This window comes from Suncus etruscus, chromosome 5, assembly GCF_024139225.1.
Source record: "Suncus etruscus isolate mSunEtr1 chromosome 5, mSunEtr1.pri.cur, whole genome shotgun sequence".
NCBI lineage: Eukaryota > Metazoa > Chordata > Mammalia > Eulipotyphla > Soricidae > Suncus > Suncus etruscus.
This window is the reverse complement of record NC_064852.1, coordinates 11,998,264-12,022,165: the sequence shown is the minus strand read 5'-3', so window position 1 is coordinate 12,022,165 and position 23,902 is coordinate 11,998,264. Positions and strand designations below refer to the sequence as shown.

Here is a 23,902-nt window from a genome sequence, read left to right as displayed (position 1 = left end):
TCTTGGGTAAGGAGGTAAGCTCCCAGGAGGTGAGATATGCTCAACTTACATGGGGTGTTTTGATATTTATCCTAATACTATCTGACAGGCAAGTGCATGGGTGGTTATTACTCTTGACATTGGAAAAGTAGTAAATAGTTGCAGTAGTGTGGCAAGAAATAAGTTGGGCATATTATATTAGATTCTTTCTTTTGGCTCTTCATAGCCATGGGCGGGGGTGTCCTTGCTTTAAAAAATCTTGATGTCTTTTAGGAGTTCCACTTCCAACTCAGAAAAGAGACACATCCTACACCTGAAACTTTGAGGGGCGAAGGATTGTGGTCTGGGTAACTAAGCTTAAAAGAGTGTTTGGTATGTACGGATACACAGCTCAAAAGATGCTTTGTGGTATTGGAAGCTTGACATAAAAATTGTTTTGGGGGCACATGTAAGTTATTAGAATTTTGTGTATGTGAATATAGTATATTTTATAATTAAAGCCACAAACATAAGAATGTCTATTATTTCTTTTCAAATATTTGTCTCCTAATAACATTATGAGATAAGTGCAGATAAGTTTCTTTTTTTTCTAGTTCTTTCTCTGGTTTTTATGTTTTTTTTTTGCCTGGTTCTTTATTAGCTATTTCAATTTACTTAAATAGAAAGAGGTTTAAAAACATGATATGGATTTTTGAATGCCACACGAGGATGTTAATGTGTCGCTTATGCCTCTGGGAAAATGCTGAGAGATTCTTCTCCACTCTTTCAGTTTTTAGCATCCAAGCCATTTGCTGGTACATGACATGCCTTAACAGTGCTGTGATATACATAGTTTCAGTCCAAAACGATATTAAAACCTAGGATATGCTTGATTGAATTATGTAGGCGGGACATGCTCTGGCAGAGCAAGTCATTGTGCTTTCTGCTTCATTGAGTGGGTTATTAGATTGATGTGGTTTATTTCTTGAATGATAGAACTGGATTTAAAAATAAATGAAGCGAGAAGCATCAATTCAGTTAGCATTGATAATTCATTATTATTGGTTAGAGAAAGTGCTACATGTGTAAACTGATCTTTAATTTATCACTTAAATGAGGACTTGCAACGGTCAGGTTGGTTTTAATTTGAACCAGCTTCTCAGTGACAGAAAAGTGTGTTCTCCATTTTTTTTTTTTGTCTTGAAGTTGGGATGTCCAGTAGTTAAATGCATGAAAGGAGCACTTAAACATATTACAACATTGGCTTTGAACTTACGATAAGCAACCACTGTGGGAAGTCAAGTTAGGAAATTTTTGTGAAGGAACAAATATTACTTGTGTATGTGTTTGGCTTTGTGTATATATGTTGAATACATGAATTGTCTATCTAGGAAAAAACACACATCACAAGTACACGTACTTCATGTATTAGTTTTCGTAATTTAAGAAGGTTTTTTATGAATAATTCTTTGAGATGTCACTCTGCTTTTTTTCATACTCCTGTGTACACATCCCCTAAATAATATTTTTATGTACCTATTTGTAAAAGAGATACTTATTGTGGTAGTTTGCTTTGGATTTTCATAAAGAACAAGCAGGTAAGTGTGTCCAATTATGATAATATCATTTAACTAAAAATAGTGTTCCTTAAAACTAAACTGTACAGTTTGATTAAAAAATAAATGTATGCCAGGCCATCTCTTTATAAAGTAAACAAATGAGGTTTTACACTCTTTAAAAATGTAGTTATAATGTTCAGGGACAATTATCTGCAAGTTGGCTTTCTCTGCTGCTTGTGATTTGGCCTATTGATGTGGAGAAGCCTTGTCTAATCCTGGCCCCCTCTGTTCCTAGGTAACAGGCAAAAACGGTGCCAGCAACAGCGGCCCTGCCAGGCCAAACCCATGTGGCTCGGTGTTATTCACTCTGATCCATATGGTCAGGCTGGAGATGGTCCCTGGAGGGGTGTTAACACTCAGCAACCCAACCACCTCCCTCCCTTCAGAGCTTTCCCTGCGTGGCTCCTGCTGCTTGCCCATGTGTGATTCTTGATTAATTTTTCATTTTTAATGAAGTTTGATCATGTTGATTATTTCTCATGATTGACTGCTTGGTACTCCTCCCATGTAATTGATAAAGCTCATATTTCTTCATCTGTCTCCTCATTCTTTAGGGTGAAGTTGCTAGATTGTTTGCTGTGCTTAATGCTAGATTTATTGGTCCCATTAGATGTGTAAATTCTCTCTCTTTCTCTCCACAGGAAGTTCTACAGACTTTGACCAAGTTTTGTTTCCCCTTCTATGTGGACAGGTAGTGTCAGATTTTCAAATTTTATTAGGGAAAAATGTTAATAAAATTGCTCAGGAATAAATTACTTTCTATGATTAAAGGTTTTAATATCAAGAATAAAAAATTGCTTGGGAAAATAGAAAACCATATCATTCTTAATAGTCTATTTAAAACACTGATGTTCCAAGGACCATTGCAATCATTTATTTCCTGGGGTGGGGTGTCTTATTGACATTATCAAAAAGTTTAAAGTTTAGGACTTTGCACTGGTTAGTAAGGACCATTTTTGCAGGGCATTACATTTTTTTATTTTGGTTATCAGATTTAAATCAAAATTAAGAATGGAGGCTATTTAATCCAATGTTATGTGCTTGTCATTTAAACATGAGGTATTTTTTGTCATTTAAATTTAAGTTGGTTTTGTTTGTTTGTTTTCTTTTAACTTATCCAAGTTATATTACCTGACTCCATTGCCTATGAGTGTTACTGAGATCACATTTTTTCCTAGACTGCAACCGAAAATTTAAGTCAGCACATGCCAGTCTTGTCTAAGAGTGTTTTTAATTAAAAGTCATGTTACACAGTGGTGTCTTGCATTTTTTTAAGGTGGCTAAGAATGGTATCTCTGGATAAATAAGCATAGTCAGTAAATTTCCAGACTAAAGAATACACAATTATCTAAATCTTTCCTAGAGCAGAGAGAAACTACAGTAGGTAGGGCACTTGATTTGTTTGTAATTCACCTGGGTTCAATTCACCGCATCTCATGTCATCCCCCAAGCACTACTGGGACTGATCCCTAAGCACAAAGCCAGGAGCAACCCCGGTCACTTTGAATCACTGGTTTCCCTGGTCCAATATGCTATATTTTTTTAAAAAAACCGATCAGCCATTGTATTTCCAGCCTCGGGGCTTTTGAAATCCTAGTCCAAAAGATGTTTTAGAATTGTAGGAGGTTGATGCTCTGAATAGCGTTAAATTTAAGGGTCATGATTTTCCCTAATATCCTCTAAAAATAGCAAGGAAGTTGGATTTAGTTTGGAGGCATTCAATGCAAACTTTATGTTTATGTGTATGAATTAGCAATGCATGCCATGTCCATCCACTTCTAAAACAAGTTATGGCAAGAACATATTTATACAAATTAGTCTAAATTGCTTTGAAAATACAATTAGATTTGACAAGAAAATAAAAAAAAATTATATAGCTTCTTGTTAGATGGTCATGTATTTTAGATAGATATCTCTTAAATGACTTTGTAAGTTAATATTAGAAGAAATGCATAATGAGGTGCGCCCTACCCCACCCCATGTGTAATCCCTCTACTCACTTTCCTGAATGATTAATTACATTCTGAAATGGAAGAAAGTCCAAGTCCTTAAGTTATGGTTGTGAAATCTTTTTTTTTTTTTCACTAGTAATGTCTCATGGTTTTTGTTGTGTTACAAAAGCATTTTCCAGGGGCCGGAGAGATAGCATGGAGGTGTAGGGAGTTTGCCTTGCATGCAGAAAGATGGTGGTTCGAATTCCAGCTTCCCATACGGTCCCCTGAGCCTGCCAGGAGTGATTTCTGAGCATAGAGGCAGGAGTAACCCTTGAACGCTGCTAGGTGTGACACCCCCTCCCCCCCAAAAAAAACAGTATAAAAGTGAAGCACTTTCCAGGGGCTAGCGAGATTTCTGGATCAAAGGGCTCAGTGTATGCAGGTGGGAAACCTGACTTTGGTCTCTGGTATCAAATACCTCTGGGCTTAAAAACTAATTACTTGGGCCGGAGAGATAGCATAGAGGTAGGGCACTTGCCTTGGATGCAGATGGATGGTGGTTCGAATCCTGGCATCCCATATGGTCCCCTGAGCCTGCCAGAAGCTATTTCTGAGAGTAGAACCAGGAATAACCCCTGAACACTGCTGGGTGTGACTTAAAAACCAAACCAAAACAAAACAAAACAAAACCCCAAAACCCAAACCCCTCAAAAAACTTAATTACTTTCCAAACATTTTTTTCAAATTACCTTCCTATTTTCATATTTCTTGTATTTATTTATTTATTTATTTATTTATTTATTTATTCATTTATTCATTGATTTATTTTCATTGATTTATTTAGTCATTGGTTTTTGGACCACGCCCACTTGCATTCAGGGGCTACTGCTGGCTCTGTGCTCAGAAATCACACCTGGTAGGCTTGGGGGACCATCTGGAATGCTGGGAATCTATCCCTGGGTCAGCCGCATGCAAGGCTAATGCTCTACCGCTGTGCTATCTCTAAGGCCCCACATCTTTTTTTTTTTTAATGTTATGAATCAGGGGAGACATGGCCCTTTATCAATGTATTCTAATTCTGCCATGTTCTCCCCCCCTTTTTTTCTTTTTACTATTTCACACATCCTACAGGTTTTGATAACTTTTATTGATATGAAAACTCACTTTATTGGGTAGACTGTATTTTTCCTCATTTCTTCATTTTCAATCTTGGTACCTTTTAATGCAGACAAGGTAATAATAACAAAGTTAATTTACAGCCAATGCAAAGGCTATAATGGTAATTTTTTTTTTTTTTTTTTTTTTTTTTAGTTTTTAGTAGCACTGTCAAATGAAAATTTCCAGCTTCTGAAGCCCACAATGCTCCCCCATGCCCAGATACATTTATGTTTTTGTTTTGACTTTGAAAATGTCAATATGGGAGATGAATAACACCCAAGGTGATTATGTTTAAAAAAAACAAAAAACTCCACAACAGCTTCCTAATTTTTTTCAGTATCCCTGCCTTTTCTACACCAAGCAGCAGCAATAGAAGTTTCTGACATATATAGTCTATATCAAGAGTAGGATTTTCACAGTCATCTTCACATCACTCGTTAACATTGGCATCTTGCTCTTGCTGTCTCTTGTGTTGCATTATGATTCTTCTTCCTGAAACCAGGACTTATAAAAATAATAGTGCTGGAAGTACTTCAGAAGGAAGTGCTTTCTCACATATTATCTCATTTTTATCCTTCCATCGTAAAAGATTAAACAAGTGCTGTTATCTTGCTAGGAAAACCTATCTGAGATGCAGGGAAACATTGACTTGCCCGGCAAACCTCTTGGGCCACTAATAATAAAAGTTCTATGTTCATGTGAGCACATTTTTAGTAAATCACTTTGATGAAAGGACCAATCACCAGGCTGAGAGCAAGAGTGAGAATTGGGAATTGGTGTTTATAATCACCATTTTATGCTGGGCATTTTCCCATGAAGACCTCACTGGTTCTTGCCAGGTAGTCTCAGAGATTGGAGCTTGGAAGGATTTTTTTGTGAAAAAAGCCAAGTGCAGTTCAGAATGTCTAATTTTATGTTGGGTATGAGGAAATGGTAAACTTGGGTTCAGTGCTTCCAGCGTTTCTCAGTCTAGTCCAAGTTGTATTACACAGGCATTAAACAGTATGTGCCAAAGGCTGGAAGACTTATAATCAAGGAGATTATAATCTAGCAGACTTGCACTGAGTGTGCAAAGGAGGTAAGTAGAAGACAGAGCCTAACAGCCTATTTGTGCTCAAGAGCAAAGCAGAGAACCCATGAGTGAGCTTGGAAATTATTCTGCCCCAGCAGATGGAGCCTGCTGGGAGAGTGGTGATGTGTCCTTGATAGTTTAGCCTTAAAAGTTTGTGGGAGCAGGGGCCAGAGAGATAGCATGGAAGTAGGGAGTTTGCCTTGCATGCAGAAGGATGGTGGTTCGAATCTCAGCATCTCACATGGTTCCCCAAGCCTGTCGGGAGCTATTTCTGAATGTAGAGCCAGGAGTAATCCTTGAGAGGTGTGACCCCCCCCCCCCCAAAAAAGGCAAAAAACAATAAAACAAAAAAGTTTGTGGGAACAGACTACAGGACTCCACAGCTCAGGTTGGTCTGACTTAATCATCCCATTGTACAGAAGGAAATGTCAGGGGCACATAGATGCAATGCCCTGCTTATGGTCACACGATGTAAATATGAGATTCAAAAAGAAATCCAGGGCTGAGAGGCCTATATCACTCTCCCAAATTACTGTTTTGGTTTTGTTTTGGCGCCATATCTGGCTGTACTCCTGCTTAGCTCAGGGGAACATAGGGCTCTAGGGATGGAATCCAGATCAGTCATGGGCAAAGCAAGTGCCCTACCCACTATACCTTTTTTTTAATTTGAGGATGTAGGTAGTCTTTTAAAGAACATAATAATAGGAATTAATGCTGTTTCAGGTCAAAGTGTTACTTGCTTGTACCTGATGTCGGCAGCCTACTTGAGCCTGCTGGTGCCTCTTTGGGTGATAGAAAATCTGATATTTTTCATGTGTGTGTTTCCTCAGAGCGACATCATGAATTCTGCAGGTACACAAATGAATGACTTGGGTAGAGACTAAACTGATGGCAGAGCCAGCATTCCATGACTTAGATTATGGCGAAAAATACAAATACAATTCTAGTATTATTTTTCATCTTTTTGTATCCGACAAGTGCCAGGTACTGTGTTATTTTTTCCCTCTATCTGAAAGATTACCATACTTGTGCAAGATCATCATGGTCATCATGCACAATTACAGAACCAGAGACTACTGTGGAATGCATCACTTGTCTTTGGTCCCATCATTAATAAGAGAGCTGCTTATGTTTTAATGCCACCGTACTTTTTCCTGCTATATCATACATACTTTCTCTATTAGATCCATCAAAGTGTAAGCAACCAGATCTACTTGAATCATTTTTTCTTGAATCATTATTTTTTCAAAAGTAATTTATAGAAAGGGGTACTTTCCTTGCATGCAGCCATCCTGGGTTCAATCCTTAGCAACCACATTTCCGTCTTCTAAGTACCACCAGGAGTGAGTGAATCTTGAGCCCAGAGCCCAGAGTAAGCTCTGAGCACTGCTGAGTATGACCTCATACCAAGACAAAACAAAACCAGAAAAATTATATTTATATTGTAGAAAGCCAGGAAATTTCAATAAAAAAAGCCCAGGATAAGAGCACAGGTATATGTCTGCCAAAGCCTTTAAACACTCTGCTTCACTTTTCAAAGTGAATTAATTTGGCCCTCTTTTCTCTCTTATTTATGTGGGTTAAGTGGTGTCCTTGGTGTTTGAAAACCAGGAGGCAGTTGGCTTAACTTCAGGATAGGGTTTTGGGAGACAGCAGCCCAGAGGCATGGCTTTTGTTTTGATCACTGTATCCTGAGGTATGGGGAGTCTCCCCCAAGGGTTTGACTTCTTCCTGGTTGAGATCAGAGAGTTAGTTGGGTTAGTTCTCTGCATTTCCTTTTGGGTTGGATGGTTTTTTGATTCTCCAATTTGAACTCATATTGACATTGTCAGGCTCCTTGAGCTGAGTGACCCAAGAGATCTCGACTTTTTCTTCACACCATCTGGCAGGTTCCTACAACAATTCAGGGCTAACCTGTCTCTGGCTGTGTGTGACCTGGCTCTTGATCCCCAGACATTTGGGGTCAGTGTCATTCTTGCAACTTGAACCTTTGAGCAGGGAAGGCAAAGAAACTTGAGTCTTAGATGAAAGGGGTGTTTGTGGAAGAAATCTCTGAGGCTCCTTTAACCAAAGTCTGAGAGATGTGGTGGTATGATAAAGTGAAGTCCTACCTGCCTTCCCTTGTGAACTCAAAGAAAGGCGGGCAGGTCTTGGAGGGACCTTAGCTGTAGCTGAGCTGGCAAATAAATGACTACGGGTAAACTGGATTAGAAGTGACAGGACATTTCCCTTCCACCTCTCGGGTGTTACATGGTATATTATTTCTAACTCACAGAAACCTCCCTGCCATGTGTTGCTGAGAGCTACAACAGTACACCCATCTCACTGAGCAGATTATCAGGAATTCTGATCTGAAGTCCTGTCTTTCCTCTCCTGCGTCATAAATCTCTGTTGCAGAATCATTCCCAACAGCTTAAAAACAAGCTCTAGTATTCTCCCATTGCTAATTTTTTCTTCTCACCCTGTGCCTGCTTGCTACATTGTGTTCCTCAGCCCCTTTTGTCTGCTCTGACATTCAGAGAGCTTTTCTTCCTGGGCCATATAAAGCATTGGCGTTGCTCATCTTATAGACATGTTTCTTCTTCTCATCTCCCTGTATAAGTACAGCCACCTACTTCCTCCTACCTGTTCTCCTGGGGCAGTGGTTCTTTGTTAGAGGCCTGTGTTTCTGTTCTCTTCCTGGGTTTTCATCGGCTTCTCTAAGCTATTTCCCAGCATCATCTCTTCTCTTCGTTGGCATCAGGTGCCATCTGTTTGTGGACCACTGGTCTTTCTGTGGCTGGATGTGAACTGGGTGTTGGTCCGCAGAAATTTTGCTGCTGGTTTACAAACAAGTTCTTGCCACTTACCAAGGCGTGGCATGGAGTGGACAGCCCAGCCCATGACTGCCTAGCTACGGTGTGATGCTGTGTTCTGCCAGACCTATTGTGTCAGCTCATCTGTCGACAGTATGGCTCATTTACATCCCCCGCAGACTTCTGCTGTCTCAGATTGTTCTTAAATTCACCTGCCCACACGTATTGTTTGCTAATGCTGTGCGGAGGTCTTCAGCAAGCAAGTTATTTCTTGTGTCACTGTGCTGTAAAATAGGACACCCTGAAAGAAAAAACAAAAAACCAACATGCCAAATAGCAAAACCTTTGAACCTTTCCTTCCTTAAAGGCAGGAGCAGTAGAAGAAAAGTGGTGATACTGAAGTTAGCTGAGGATGCTTGCTTTGAGTCTAGAAGAAACTAGGAAGGTGTTGATAATTCAGAATGTAGGAGAAAAGAGGAAGGAAGAGAGACTTCATTAGACTTTACCAGGAGGACTTCATGCTTGGTTTCACTGTTGTCATTGGCAGTGAACATTGTCACAGCTTTTTTGGTGTATGTAGAAAGTACCAAGATGGTTATCAAATGGGTCCATGGAACCTTCCTAACTTGATCATTGTGTGGGGTTGTGTACAGGTAAGACACTGACCTTTACTGGAAGATGACTCAAACAGGAGAAAAGTCAGCAAAGCTCAATGAGGAAGATTACTTATTGTACTTGGGAGATAGGAAACAAAAGAACAGTTCCCTCTCAAGGAGGGTTTGGCATGACTGGCATCTGAGAGGTCCTCAGGCTTCTCAAAAACAAGAGGTGGGACATGTCTGAATGTCCTCCCATTCAGAGGATACTTTACATGATCTCGATATGGACAAGCAAGTTGTAGAGGGGCAAGAAACCAGGAGATCTTGCCAATCAGCTAGATCCTCCTGTTGAACTGAACATGTCCTTGCTATTTTGCTTTAGCTTCATGAGGTTTTGTGAGGATGAAAACTTTAGGGGAGAACTCTATTCCCTTCATTTACCACTCATAGAGAATACTTGGTGCTCTAGTCACACGTTTTCAAGTCTGGGGCGTGGAGCAGAGCCAATGTGTCTGGTGGGCGGTGCAAGGAGCAGGAGTGAGCCCCCTCAGGTGCAGTTGGGAGCTGGAGGAGGATGCTGTTCATCTCTCTGGAAGTCTGATCCACTCTGCAACTGATCTCTGGCAGCACTTAGCTGCTAAGATGCTCTCTCTCTACCCTGATTGCCATGATGAACAATGCAGTGGAAGTCGTCAGTGAGATCAGGTTGGAATGTGAACTTCAGGGTTCTCCAAGGTGGCCGTGGAGCAGGTTTATCTTTCATTCTGTGTTGCACTGAGGAAAGAAGTAAATTCTGAGAGTGGATCTTTGCCATCGGAAGGCCTTTGTGGATGAGAAAGAGGCTGTGCGTGTCAGCCTTCTTAAGGATCTTGATGTTTTTCCTTAGGGGTCTTGCACAAGTACTTTTATTTATTTTGGAGACCCTCCCCAGCAGTATCAGTGACTACTCTTGTAATGGTTAGCCCAGTAGCCTGGACCCGATGGTTTGATGGTTGGTGATTAAACTCAGGACCTCCTACATCATGCTCCAAATCTTTAGTCCCTTCTTAATAATGATTTTTTTTTAAAATCACACCCAAGGGGCCGGAGAGATAGCATGGAGGTAAGGCGTTTGCCTCTCATGCAAAAGGTCATCGGTTCGAATCCCGGCGTCCCATATGGTCCCCCGTGCTCGCCAGGAGCGACTTCTGAGCATGGAGCCAGGAGTAACTCCTGAGCACTGCTGGGTGAGACCCAAAAACCAAAAAAAAAAAAAAAAAAAAAAAAAAAATCACACCCAATGGTATTCAAGGCTCTCTGCTCAGGGATCACTCCAGGCAGTGCTTGGGGGACCATAAAAGGTACCTAGAATCAAACTGCAAGGACAGCACCCTACCTGCAGTATTGCCATCTCCTATCTCTCTGGCCCCTTAGTTTTTCTTTCTGCCTCAGTGCACTGAAATATTCTATTGTCACTGATCTGCACTTGTAGGAAGGTTGAAAATCTTCTTTGTGTAGTTCTTATAGTTCTGGTCAGACATTTCTTCTGATTCCCTAAGTATGCAATGGGCATTTTTATTTGCAGAGTTTTTAGACTTAAGCTATTTTGAATGGAACTTTTGGATTTCTTACCCCAAATGTATCAGTTTTTCCTCTGCTTCAATGTAAAAATGCTGCCTTTTATTCTTCTTAACTGTCGGCCCATCTGCAAACTTGTCATTTACACCTGCCGGCTCTAAGTGGAACCGTTCATTTCTGTGGACCTCCAGCCTTCCTTGCCAGAGCTCAGCCACCATCCAGCCTCACCTAGGCTTCTGCTCTGGCCTCTTGGTGGTTTTCTCTGCAACTTCTTCTGCCCACTTTAAGACTCTTCTCTCCAGAACAATTAGATCTAAACTATAAACTTGCAGACCAGACTTTTATTTTGATTGAAACCTTCTGTGGCTTTCTGTGACCCTTCTAAAGGAATCTTAGTTCTCTACTGAGGATCTGGCTGCTGGCTTCATCAAGCCATTTCCTATCATACCACTTTCCCCGATCACCTGCGCATTAGCAGAACTGGCATCCTTTCCACTCCTTGAATACAGTCCTTTTTTAAGAGAGTCTGCATAGATCTTTTCTTGGCCCCAAACAACAGATGCAGTGGCTATATCTCAGCCTTTCATTACATGCTATCACCATGTCTCAAGAAGCTGCCACTGATCACATCATCTTGGTTAGGAACTTTGCTTCTTTCCTATTTTCTCCTAGCTCTGTACTTGCTCTGGTTTCATCAAAACATGATGGGTTCTGTGCTTTATGGTATTCCTGTTTATTCTTGCTCTGCAGCAAGCCCTAATTATTGTATATCTGTTATCTGTGGCAGATCACAGCATAGTAGTTGCTCAGTCTGAAATCGGAGCTGTTGCAAGTCAGCCCCTGAAGAGGTTGACTGATGGAGGGATGGAGGAAGAGGTCTTTCCCCTCCAGCTCGGAGCACGCGTCTGCCACCCTGTTCAGTGGCAGTTCTGAGGTGAAATGGCGAGTAAACGCTCGCAGATAGTCAGGCTTGTGGAAATATTAGCTTTATTCTGTGAACACGACTGAAGTCCAAAGCCTCAGCATCAGTTTCAGCCAAAAGCCCCTCGCCTTCCACAGACCCTTATTTTTATCCCCCAGAATCAGGTACCACCCAATGGTGGAATCAGATGCCACCCAATGGTGGAAGCAGAATCAGGTACCACCCTAGGGTGGAGGCAGAATGCCAGGTCACACCTTAGGGTAGGGCACAATCACCGATCAGGGTAGGGTCAGTAACATAATAATCCCATAAAATGTTTACATACACAACAGGAGCAACAAAACAGTAAGCTGTTAGGGGAAGATCCCACTTCTCAGACAATTGGAATCATACAGCACATGCACAGCCTCACGCCTGCCATGCATTCACTGCAGCTAGAAACATCCTCAAAATGTTGCTGGAGGAGAGGCTTCAATGGCTGAGAGCATTTCTAAGGAAAAGAGAAGGTAAAAGTGTTGGGTTTGAATCATCAGTGACATTTACTCCCCACTGTATTTTCTGTAGGCATGGGAAGTGCCTCTCAGGATTATCTTGGCCCTGGTGTCCCGGATTTATTTCTGGAATTGCTCAAATTTGGTTGAGTTTAGTCTTCTTGAGTATAGTCGGTCCATTTGATGAGATACCTAACTGATTTTCTCACATACCTGCTTCTTTAAGCTAAGTGGAAAACATCTTGGAGGATTTTGGTCAGGCTGTAGGATTTTCTGATAAAAACTATGTTTGCTTTTTTGTGTAAATCCTAATTGCCGTAAAACAACACAAATCACAAAAATAAACCAATCCCTCAAATGGACCCATGTTTTTTATTTCTCCATCTATAAAAGATGAATTTTAAGCTTCTTCCCACCATGAGTCATTATGAAATGTCTGATTCCTGTGAAAAAAGTGATGGATTCTGATCCTGGCAGGGAGTTCAAAAGCTACAGCCATTTATGGAAGCAGTTCCTCTCCCAGAAATGGTTTTCTGGAGAAATGGGCCATTGCATCACAGACCAGCATGGCCAGTGCCCAGGGCGCCACACCTCCCAGAGCAGCTGGCTGCTTCACGGCCATTGCTTGACTTGCAGTCCAAGGAAAAAAATACTATTGAATACTAATATTCAGTGATACTAATATTTTATGATCTATTAATTATTATGATATTAATGTTAATAATAAATACTAATGATTTTAGGCTTTTTTTTTTTTTTTTTTTTTTTTTTTTTTTTTTGGTTTTTGGGCCACACCCGGTAACGCTCAGGGGTTACTCCTGGCTATGCGCTCAGAAGTCGCTCCTGGCTTGGGGCACCATATGGGACGCCGGGGGATCGAACCGCGGTCCGTCTCCTTAGGCTAGCGCAGGTAAGGCAGGCACCTTACCTCCAGCGCCACCGCCCGGCCCCGATTTTAGGCTTTTTAATTTCTTGTTCTTCACCCTACTCGGAATTTCAAAAGCAAAAAACTTGAGAATATTAAGTGTCCTCTTCTCAGCTGCACAACCCCAAAAGAATGTTCTTTGCCTTCCTAAGGAGTGAGCAGCTGTTTTAGTCACCCAAAAGCTTTCCCTGGACTAAAATGATGCAGCCAAACAGCCTTCTATTCCCTACTCACCCTGTCACAAGTTGAGACCCTAAGCAAATACATGGATTTCAGGTGCATTTTACTTTTTATTTAGAGAGGGACCATTTGCATGCTTTTGTTCACACTGAGCCTGGCTCTTTTTACTAAATGCTTACTTCACATATTTCTGAAATGTCTTTTAGGTTAGGTGAGAGTTTCTGCTTATTATTCCAGATACAGGAACTGGGGTGCTTGGAGGTTAAGTAACTTGTAAAATTCAGGCCCAGTTAGCAAATGGTTGGGTTGGGATTTGAACCAAGCAAATGAGTAATGATTCTTTGAGCCTGCAATGTAGTAGCTAAAAAAAAAAAATTTTTTTTCAGCATTGTTAATGGTAGTGAAAATATAATAGAGAAATGAAAGACATGCAGTTCACAAACCAGGTTGAATTCATTCCTTGTCCTAGAGATTCTGGCTCCCCCCTTACCGACACTTCCCACTTAGTCCTGTCAGTCTCCTTTCTCTCTAGGATGCTTCGTTTATATCTTAGAAGTAAAATAAAACCCTGAATTAAAGTATCCACAAGTCATGTTCTGAATGATCATATAATGGAATCTTGCAAATGCATGTACGACCTAACTATTCCTATTCAGAATTACTTCTTATTCCTAACTAGATTTATCCTGACCTGTTGCTTTAAATGTTTTAATAATGCAGGCTTCCCCTCCCCCAAGGAGGCCCCCTTGCCCCCCAATCACTTTAATTATGGGAGCTAGAATCCTGTTTCTCACACATCTTCAGTTCTCAACCTTGTTAAAATTAATCATATAATCCCTCTTTAAAACATAGTATTAAATCACCATAGTAACAGTATCCAAGCTTTAGATAGATAAAACATAACAGCCCCAAGAAGGTAGTGTTGGCTGTCCCCTGGCAGTGCTATAACTTTTATAGAAACGAGTTCCTTCTCCTGGCTTGTGTAGGGTGAGGGATAGCATTACTTACACCTGTTTTATTACCAGGTTGCTTTTAAATCGCCAGCTTGTCTCGTTCACTTTACTAGTTTTATTTTGTTTGTTTGTTTAAGGTGAGTAGAACTTTTCTTTCTGAAATATTTTTCTGGTACTTTCTAACCACTCTTCAAGGGATGGATTTGTTTGTTTAAATGGGAAAGTCTGGGTGACTCTTGTTCTGGGATCCTTTGAGAGTCTCATTTGTAATTTTTGGATGTGGCAGTTTCTTCTTCTTAAGTTTAATTTTAGTTTTGGTCTTTGGGCTACACTCAGTGGTGCTCAGGCTCTGGACTCAGAAACTATTCCTCATGGGATTTTGGGAGACACATGCAATGCTGGAGTTGGGTCCATGTAAGGCAAACCCTTTACCTGCTGTACTCTACTACCTCTCTGGCCCACCAAGAAGTTTTACAAAAGGAAGATTATCCATATTTGAAAACTTAATTGATCACTTCCCAAAGACCCAGTAGGAAGTCTGCTTTTGGAAAATGTCTGTTGACCTTTGTGTTTTTTCATTTTCAAAAACTTTTTATAAGGTAGATTGTGAGGGCATTGATTTGAATATTTTGACCATTTGAATAGATATTTTTGATTTTTGAGGTCTGTGTGCCATACTTCCGGATGCTAAGGATCTGCTTCCAGTGGTATGGGAGGTCGGTGTGGTATCAGGGATTGAATCTGGGTCTCTAGGAGGTATTTCTGAATTAACTTCTGAACTAACTTCCTGGCCCTTAATTTGAGTATATTTTGTAAAGCACAATATAGTATGTATAGCAACATTTGAATTCCATTAAATAATTCAAGGTCAATTCTAAAATATATTACTGTATAACAATATTAAAGTTTAGGATCCTACATTTTTGTCTAGTTATTTGGGGGGGGTTGGGGGCATGCCTCATGATGCCCAAGGCTAACTCGTGGCTCTCATAGATCACTTTCCCCTGGTTCAGGGGACTATATGGGTTGGCAGGGATCAAACCCAGGATGGTTACATGCAAGGTTAATGCCTAACTCACTGTATTTATTTTTTATTAATAATTTTTATTTTGACCAAAGTGGATTACAAATTATCCACAGTACTATTTTAGGTACACAGTGACATTGAATCAACAGCATTCCCACCACCAATGTTGTCCTCCCTCCACCCCTGTTCCTAGTATGCATCTCATATCCGCCTTCTTTACCCCCCTGGGGGGGGCTGTTAGTATAAGTGGTCCCTTCTGTGTCTAGCTTGTTATAGATTGGGTATCGATTCTGTTGTAGTTGGCTTTGGATTTGGTGTTTAAGTCTGATCGTTTTTATTTATTTATTTATTTATTCATTTATTTATTTTGGTTTTGGGGCCACACTCAGCGGTGCTGAGGGGTTACTCCTGGCTGTCTGCTCAGAAATAGCTCCTGGCAGGCACGGGGGACCATATTGGACACCGGGATTTGAACCAACCACCTTTGGTCCTGGATCGGCTGCTTGCAAGGCAAACGCCGCCGTGCTATCCATTTTTTATTTCTACTCAATGTTCATACGAATGTTTGGTCTTGGAGTAAGCCCTAAACACTGCCAGGTGTGGCCTCCCAAAAAATGTTTTGTAGCTTAAAAAAGAAAAAGCTTTTAAATTAACTTGCCCAGTAAGCACAGGTCGTGAGATCAAATCCCAGTGCTGCTCTTGAGTCCTGAGGTGATTCTGACACCCCCACACTCCATCATTTGGAGAAAACAAAGTTTATAGATAAATCTGAACAGTGACATGCAAGTTAAATTTTCCTTTTTTCCTTTATTCCCTCCTAAGTTCAGAAACTCTGAAAGACCTGGGGCTCTAGGAAAGGTCTAGGATTAACTTGGTCCTCTTCTGAGTTCCAGCCAGGCCTACTGGCTCACGGTGCTTTGTGAACTCAGCCTAGTACTGACCTATTCAGACTGTTAAGTTCTGTTCTGCAAAATGGGAACACTCATCGAAGTTGGCAGTGAGGGTCGATGAGAAAAGGGTGTGAGGGGATATTTGTGTGTGCGCGCGCGTGCGTGCGTGCGCGTGTGCGCCCCCGCCCGCTGTGTCTGCCATACTGGACACTTCTGTTTTATGCTCACCATCACTGCCCTTCGCAGAATATAAAGGGTTCACAAACTACTGTTCTGTGTGCTTGTTACTAGCAAGCTGGTTGGGTGGACTTTGGCAACTGACAGGCCTTTTTTTTGGCGGGGGGGGGGGGGTTTGAGTCACACCCAGCAATGCTCAGGGGTCACTCCTAGATCTATGCTCAGAAATTGCGCCTGGCAGGCTCGGGGGACCATATGGGATGTTGGGATTCGAACCACCGACCTTCTGCATGCAAGGCAGATGTCTTATCTCCATGCTATCTCTCCGACCCAGGCCTCCATTTTAAACCACACTTGCCACTACTCTGCAATTGGCATCTAAGGCCAGCTTGGGGCTGTTTCCTCATCTAGAAAGTGGGGTTAATAGCACTCCCCTTCTTCACTTTCCTGAACTCTGAGCAGGAGACTGAGGCAGGTCTGCCCAGGTCAGCCTCTTTCTTGCAGACTGGATTTTCTTTTTTGGGTTGTCCTGTCACTAGTGCCACCCCCCACCAAACCCCCAAATTTCCAGTTTTCCCAGCCTGTTCCCTCGAAGCGTGGATCTGTTTAAGTTGATTTGTCAGGCATTCCACTGAGAAAGGAAGTGTTACAGGTTCAACTACTTGTCTCGATGAGATAGTTTATTAAGAAACTCACTGCACATCCATTTCCCTTTTGTTCTGTCACCACAGCCTCACGGTGAGCCAAGTCGGCCAGAACTTCACGTTTGTGCTCACTGACATTGACAGCAAACAGAGATTCGGGTTCTGCCGCTTATCTCCGGGGGCCAAGAGCTGCTTCTGTATCTTAAGGTAAGGGCCTGGGCCGGGCTGTTGGCTGGGCCGGCGAGGTGGAACTGTGTCAGCCTCTGCGCCGTTCGTCCCCTGCAATTAAAGTTTCCCAGCTGCTCTTCTCTCCGTGTCCCTATCTGTTTCCCACCAGCCACTGCAGTCAGGGAGCAAGGCCACCCATTGCTGGGCTTGCTCTCAGAGAGCTGCAGATAATTGTATTTATTTATTTGTAGCACATCCCTTGGGTGGGAAAGGGCTGCTTGCTTCTGCAGCACCCACAGCTGCCCGAGAGCCTGCGTGGTCTCGGGTCCTGCCGGTGTTATCTGGAGCTGTCAGAAATGAGCCTGTTCGCTTTCCCGGGGACGTTTTGTGTATGTAAGTTTATGAATAAAGTATGTGTCTGCAGCCCAGCACGTCTCAGAGACGCTGATTGCTGGACCCCAGGCTGCAACACCCTTACCCTTGCCCCTCGTTGGGTCAGTGAATGAGTGGTCTCACCCCCCACTCGCCTGCCTCTGGAGAGGGTGGAGCAAAGTGCAGCGTCCCAGGAGGAAGAGGCCTCTCTTTGGGTTTGTCCAACCTGCCTTCCTGCACCAGAGCCACACTTGGCTTAGAGCTCTGTTTTCTCCTGCCAGCAGGCTGAGGTGGCTGTTGGCCTGGGAGGACTTGTGGAAATCCGATTTGGGAGCTGCTGGCTCTGGGCGCCTCCTGAGGGGGAGTTAAAGGCATTCCCCCAAACTCCCTGCTCCATCTGCCTCAGTTTAAGTAGGTGTCAGAAGGGTCTGCCTCCCCTCTGTGTCTGCTCATGTGCAGTGACCTTGGATCAGTCAGCCCCAGGAGGTGCCCCTGACAGAACCCGGGCTCCCCCGGCCTCAGAACCCAGGCATAAAAGTCCAGACCCTTGGCCAATTTCATAAAAGCTAGTTCTCTGGTCTACCATCTTCTCCACAGTCTTTCTCTCTTCACCAAGGATGGGACCTCAAAAACACACAGCACCCCTTCTCCCAGAGCCCAAGGGCTGACACCAGAGGTGCCTTTGCTGAAAGGTAGTTCACTGGGATGGTGTCTGCATTTCTCTGCATAAACTTTACTGCTTGGTTTTCATCAAAAAAGCTGTGGCGAGTGAGTCTACCCACAGGACAGCAGGGCTTAGGCAGGGAGAGGGATTAGTATGGAGCCAGTGCTGGGCCAGACCCAAGGCTCACCTGTCTGGGCCATGAAGCATTGATGTCCAGGTTGCTTTACAGCTTAGTTTTATGATCTCTTTTATTCTCTTTAAAGAAGGTTTTTTCTTCAGTTTTGGCCTCAAATTACTTTTTAGCCATATATTTATGTAATGACGGAGGCTCCGAGGGCATAACTAAGTATTGAAGTTTTGCCAGAAGGTAGTGGCCCAGCATATTTAAATTTTGGGACTGGTGCAATAGTACCTTGGGATAGGTGCTTGCCTTGCACTCAGTTAACCTGGGTATAATCCCCAGCACCCCATGTGGTCCCCTAGCCTGCCAGGAGAGATCTCTGAGCAGAGTTAGGAGTAAACTCTGAGCACTGATACATGAGGCTCAAAAACGAAAGAAACAAAAACGGTGTGGGATGTGGTTGATATTTCTTTAAAAGCTGATGAGTGGGGAAATGGTAGACTGGTTTGTGGGTGCTGGTACTCTGACACTCTCTCAGCTCACTTCTGAGAATCTAAGATTGGCAATTGAAGGTTTCCAAGGGCAGCATTACTATCCTTTGCTTCTGGCCTTTGACTTCGCATGTTGCCATGCAGGTCAGTGGAATCCGTGTTTCTGAGAAGCTGGTTGGGGAGTCTTTATGCTGCCATTATTTAGCATGAAAAAAAGAGTAGCGATCCATGTGTCTGCTATCTGCTCTGCTAGCTTGGAACTGTGGGAAGAAGTTGGTGGGTTAATTCATTCATTGAGTGGCAGTCCTTAATTGAGTGCTACTATTAACTAGTCCCTGCCTTTGTGGAGTTCCCAAGATTAGCCGGGGAGATGGCCGAGCACGCTGCAGCTTGCTTGCTATATAAAATGCAGAGTGATCCCATGGCAGTGCCTGTTTACTGTTGACATTCTAGTGCCAGAGGAGAGGGAGGTGGTTAAAAATAAAGAGTGCGGTAGGAATTCTGGGATATGCAGGCTATGGATGTTTAATCTGGGGGAAGGGGAGCTTTTTTTTTTTTTTTTAAATAAAACACAACCTCTTTTCTAGTTTGTACATTTATAAAGGACACATACACACGCACACAGTAGCACTCTCCTATGTTTGCCTGGGGGAACATGGCTGTGGTGAGACTAGCACAAGGAAGTCAGGCCCTATTGATCCTGGTCACTGGCTGGCCTTGTGTCTGCTGCCCAGGCAGTGCAGGCATGATATGATTCTGGGCATTTACCCACACTGCCATCTTCAGCTGCTGGGGTTCCCAGTTCCAGCTGTTCCAGCTAACCTGGGCCTAGGGGTGCTCTCACCTGTCTCCGCATGGCTGCATATCTGCTCAAAGCTTCCAGGCTTTGTGCGTTCCCCTTTTATTCATGAGGGGTCCTGCCTCCAGGGACTGTCTTTGTGCAGAGGTCACCTCTGCTGGCCCCAACTTTTGCTTCTCAGGCGCTTTTGCTGCCCATTTGCTCTCCCAAACTTTCAAGCTTCCGGGCCAATACGTGCTGCTGCCCCTGGTCTGTCTGTCCCTAAACATTTGCTCCTCCTCTTGGACTGGGTTTTGGATCCTCTCTGGGTCAAGTTCCTTCCCTCTGCAGCTTACGTGCCCTGCTTGCTTCCTTACACACTCTACTTGTTCTTTTTCTAAATGGACAACTTTAAGCAAGTCTGAATCCCAGAACTTGGAGTACAGTTTGACCAAGATATTGTGTGCACAGATATAAGCTGATATTAATACTCACAATAGTGTCTTAATTTCAGAGCATTTATATGCATTCGAGTTTGTATGTGCCTAATTAAATAGACATATGTTTCACATTAAAAAATTTTGTGCATAACTTTAACACACAAACATAGTCAGAATGTTACCATGTCCTTTTTATTATGTATACTTAAATGTTTTAATTTTGTTTTGTGGGCTTTCAGGGGTTACTCCTGGCAATGTACTCAGGAATTACTCCTGGCAGGCTCAGGGGTTCATATAGGATGCCGGGGATCGAACCTGGGTTGGCAAGATAAATGTCCTCGCTGTACTATCACTCGGCATCTATTAAAAAGTTTGAGGGAGTGGATGATGAGGCCATACCTGGCAGAGCTTAGGGGATATTCCTGACTGTGCTAGGGAAGCACCCCTATCTGTCAGGACATATCTGGGAACAGGATCAGCTGTGTGCCTTCTTGACTCTGTAGATTCACTCTCCAGGCTCTATTTAACATGTTGGTTTTTTTTTTGTTGTTGTTTTTTGTTTGTTTGTTTTTTGGGCCACACCCAGCGGTGCTCAGGGGCTACTCCTGGCTGTCTGCTCAGAAATAGCTCCTGGCAGGCACAGGGGACCATATGGGACACCAGGATTTGAACCAACCACCTTTGGTCCTGGATCGGCTGCTTGCAAGGCAAACGCCGCTGTGCTATCTCTCCGGGCCCTATTTAACATGTTTTTAAGTTTTTCTTTCTGTTTTCGTTGTGATGATGGAGGTTGTGCATAGACCATACTACTTGTTTAGTTGAGGCACTTGAGCACTTGCTCTGGGCTCACACCTGACTGAAGTGCTCACACATGTCTAACTGCAGTGCTCACTGCAGGTTATACACTTCAGTTGAGGTACTCGAAAATACCTGGCCTTGCTCCTGTCCTGTGTCTCTGGCTGCATTCCATGAGGATGAAAGACCTGGCTTAGAGAGGATAGGGCTCATCATATACTAACTGAAAGGGAAAATAGGAAAAACAATCATTGGCAGACTTGTGGCCCATGTTATCTACCAATCTTCATTCTCATTTTTCCTTACAGGAACCCCTTGAATCTCACTGTGGATATGTTGTCTATAAGGATCAGGTCATCAGGATTCTAAAACTTTAGTTGCACAAGGAAAGTTTCTTTTTTTTTTTTAAATCTTTTTTTTTGTTTTGTTTTGGTTTTGGTTTTGGGGCACACCTGGTGAAGCTCTGGGGTTACTCCTGGTAATGCACTCAGAAATTGCTCCTGGCTTAGGGGACCATATGGGACTCTGGGGGCGGGGGAGTTGAACCACGGTCCAACCTAGGTTAGTACGTGCAAGGCAAATGCCCCACTGCTTGTGCCACCGCTCCGGCCCGGAAAGTTTCTTTATGCAACATAATTTAATAGGTTGATCATTAGTGACATGGTCTGTCCCTCCTCAAAGCCTGGGAATTTTTGTTTTGTTCACCAATACAGTGTGTCAAAGAATGACTACATATCGTAGGCACACAGTAATACTGGTTGCTTTTTTTTGTTTGTCTTGGAGCCATACCCGACTGTGCCTAAAGCTTATTCCGGGCTCAGGAATCACTCCAAGCAGGGTTCAGGGGGCCATACCAGGAATCAAACCCACATTAACTGCTTGCAAGGCAAGTTCCCTCTCCACTGTATTATTGCTCCAGCAATAGTTTTATGAAAGAATGGGCCCCAGAAATATTTACAAGTGTTCATTTGAAAATATTCTTAGAAAGTTGGTTTCAAATCTTGTACCTGTTAGCTTTGCCATGAATGTGTTGTGTCAGAAGACAAGCCATTTTCATGAACATAGAGATAAGCATCATCTTCTTGCTTATAGTTCACAAGTTACTGTCATTAAAGCAGTTTACTTCTCTTTGAGATGCCCCTATTTTCTGTCATTCCGCTAGTTGCGGACTGGTAGTTACTGCTACGTTAAGAATACCAGCTCAGAGAACAGTAATTACACCTATATTGGTTATTCTTAACTAGTGGGCCCAGGAATGTCAAAGAAAATGGTAGCATTTTCAGTTAACACCATCTCTGTTTGATTGTAGCATAAATATTTACCTCTAAAATCTTTCAAATATCATAAAACAAAGAGACCTGGGACCAAAGTTTTATCAGGACATCTGACTGGCCCAAATGACACATCAAGATGAAACTAATGAAAAATACTGTTTATAGTCAAGTTTTAGGTTTAGATGGACAGAGCATGCAAGAGTTCAAAGCCTTAGATCCTGGGGAAAAGGCAAAGGATAGCATTCTTTTTAGCTACTACATGGCCTCCTGCAGTTCCCCAGGCCTAGACCTGGTGGCCTCTAGTACCATGAGAGGTCCTCTTAAAAAATCAAGCAAACGGGGCCGGCGAGGTGGCGCTAGAGGTAAGGTGTCTGCCTTGCAAGCGCTAGCCAAGGATCAGGACCGTGGTTCGATCCCCCGGCGTCCCATATGGTCCCCCCAAGCCAGGGGCAATTTCTGAGCGCTTAGCCAGGAGTAACCCCTGAGCATCTAATGGTGTGGTCCGAAAAACAAAAAAAAAAAAAATCAAGCAAACAAAAATGAATGGGCAAGGTAGTTTGGGGTTGCAGATGAGGGCATGCCCATCTTAGAATTGGAAAACTGTAACATGCTGCTGATGAGTTGGTTCCATAAACAAGAATTTTAGGGGCAGGAGTGCCTGGAGAATTTTTGGGGGGTTAGTGAGAGGAGAATCGGTGTGCAGAGACCCTCAGAAAGGAGGATGTGGACATGGTGAAAGAGCGATGGAGAATCTGAGCGGAAGGTGTTAGCACGGGGGTGCCATGGAAGCCTCTGCCTTTCTTCCCCTCAGGACTGAGCCTCACCTGTTAGTGCCCCCAGCTATTTGTGATCTGGCACTCACAGTATAGCTATCTGTAGACACAAGGGTCAATTGCTTGGTACGTGAAATCACTGCTTCTATACATTGAAGCAAGTTTTCTGGGCCTTGTTAGAAGGAGTGTAGACTTCTAATTTTGGGAGTAGCACCCTGACTGAAGCAGAGTTTTGAAGCATCAACTTTTTATTTATTTATTTTTTTAGTGTAATGAAATTCACCCCTGGCCTCAATGGGTTCTCCTTCTGTGTAGGAAGATTTCTGGGCTTATGTTTAAACATTATTTTGCATCTAGTAGGATTTAGTTTCCTTCTGGAATTCTGACTTAATGGAAAGAACAACTATGACATAATTTTTCACCAGTCTAGTGCTCCTTTCTACTCTAAATGCAGTGAAGCTCCGTTTTCAGAGGCAACAAAGCTAGAAATAATCAAAGTCTGGTTCTAAGAACTTGGGCTTCTCTCTTGAACTGTTGTGGTGTTGTTGAAACTGCACGTCCAACTTAGGGGGGGATTAAAAGCCTTTCTCCTTAAGCAGGTGCGGTGACTGGAATCTTTGGGTTGAGATTTGGCTGCTTTGGTTGAAAATAAGTGGATGGGAGCAGAGGGAGGGAGTCAGGATGGAAGACTGTGGGGACAGCTCCCAGACTTTACCTTGAAAGCAGGTGCTGCTGAAACATTCCAGAAACAGATGGAATCTCCTATTTGTGTTGTAAGCTATTTATGGTTGTCTCGCCTGAGGGTACCCTGCTACACAAGAAAACGCACAGTCCGGGCATCAAAGCCACTGCCCCTCTAGGGAGAAATCAGCCTTTCTTCCCTGCTCCTTAAGTGCCATTCCGGAGACCTGGATCTCTCATCTGACTCAGCACAGGGCTTTGCTCTGCTGTTGGAGTGTTTCCATCCCTCTGGAGCAGTTTGATTTCTTTTTAATTCCTCCTCTTAAATGTAGAACAGGTCTGATGCTTTCTGGAGGGTCAGCTGGAGAAGGCCTGCTGGGAGGGCAGATTCTAACTCTACCTGATCATGGCCTCTGCTCTGACAGGCAGGAACCTCTGTGGGCT

At 42.9% G+C, this 23,902-nt stretch overlaps 1 protein-coding gene across 1 annotated transcript in view; it reads left to right on the top strand.

Moving 5' to 3' along the window:
* DENND1A (DENN domain containing 1A) overlaps window positions 1–23,902 on the top strand; it is a 536,242-nt gene that overhangs the window by 196,590 nt on the left and 315,750 nt on the right. The window contains exons 4-5 of the mRNA XM_049774129.1: window positions 2,219–2,268; window positions 16,989–17,108. Coding sequence (XP_049630086.1) covers window positions 2,219–2,268; window positions 16,989–17,108 — 170 coding nt within the window. The remainder of the gene's footprint in view (window positions 1–2,218; window positions 2,269–16,988; window positions 17,109–23,902) is intronic.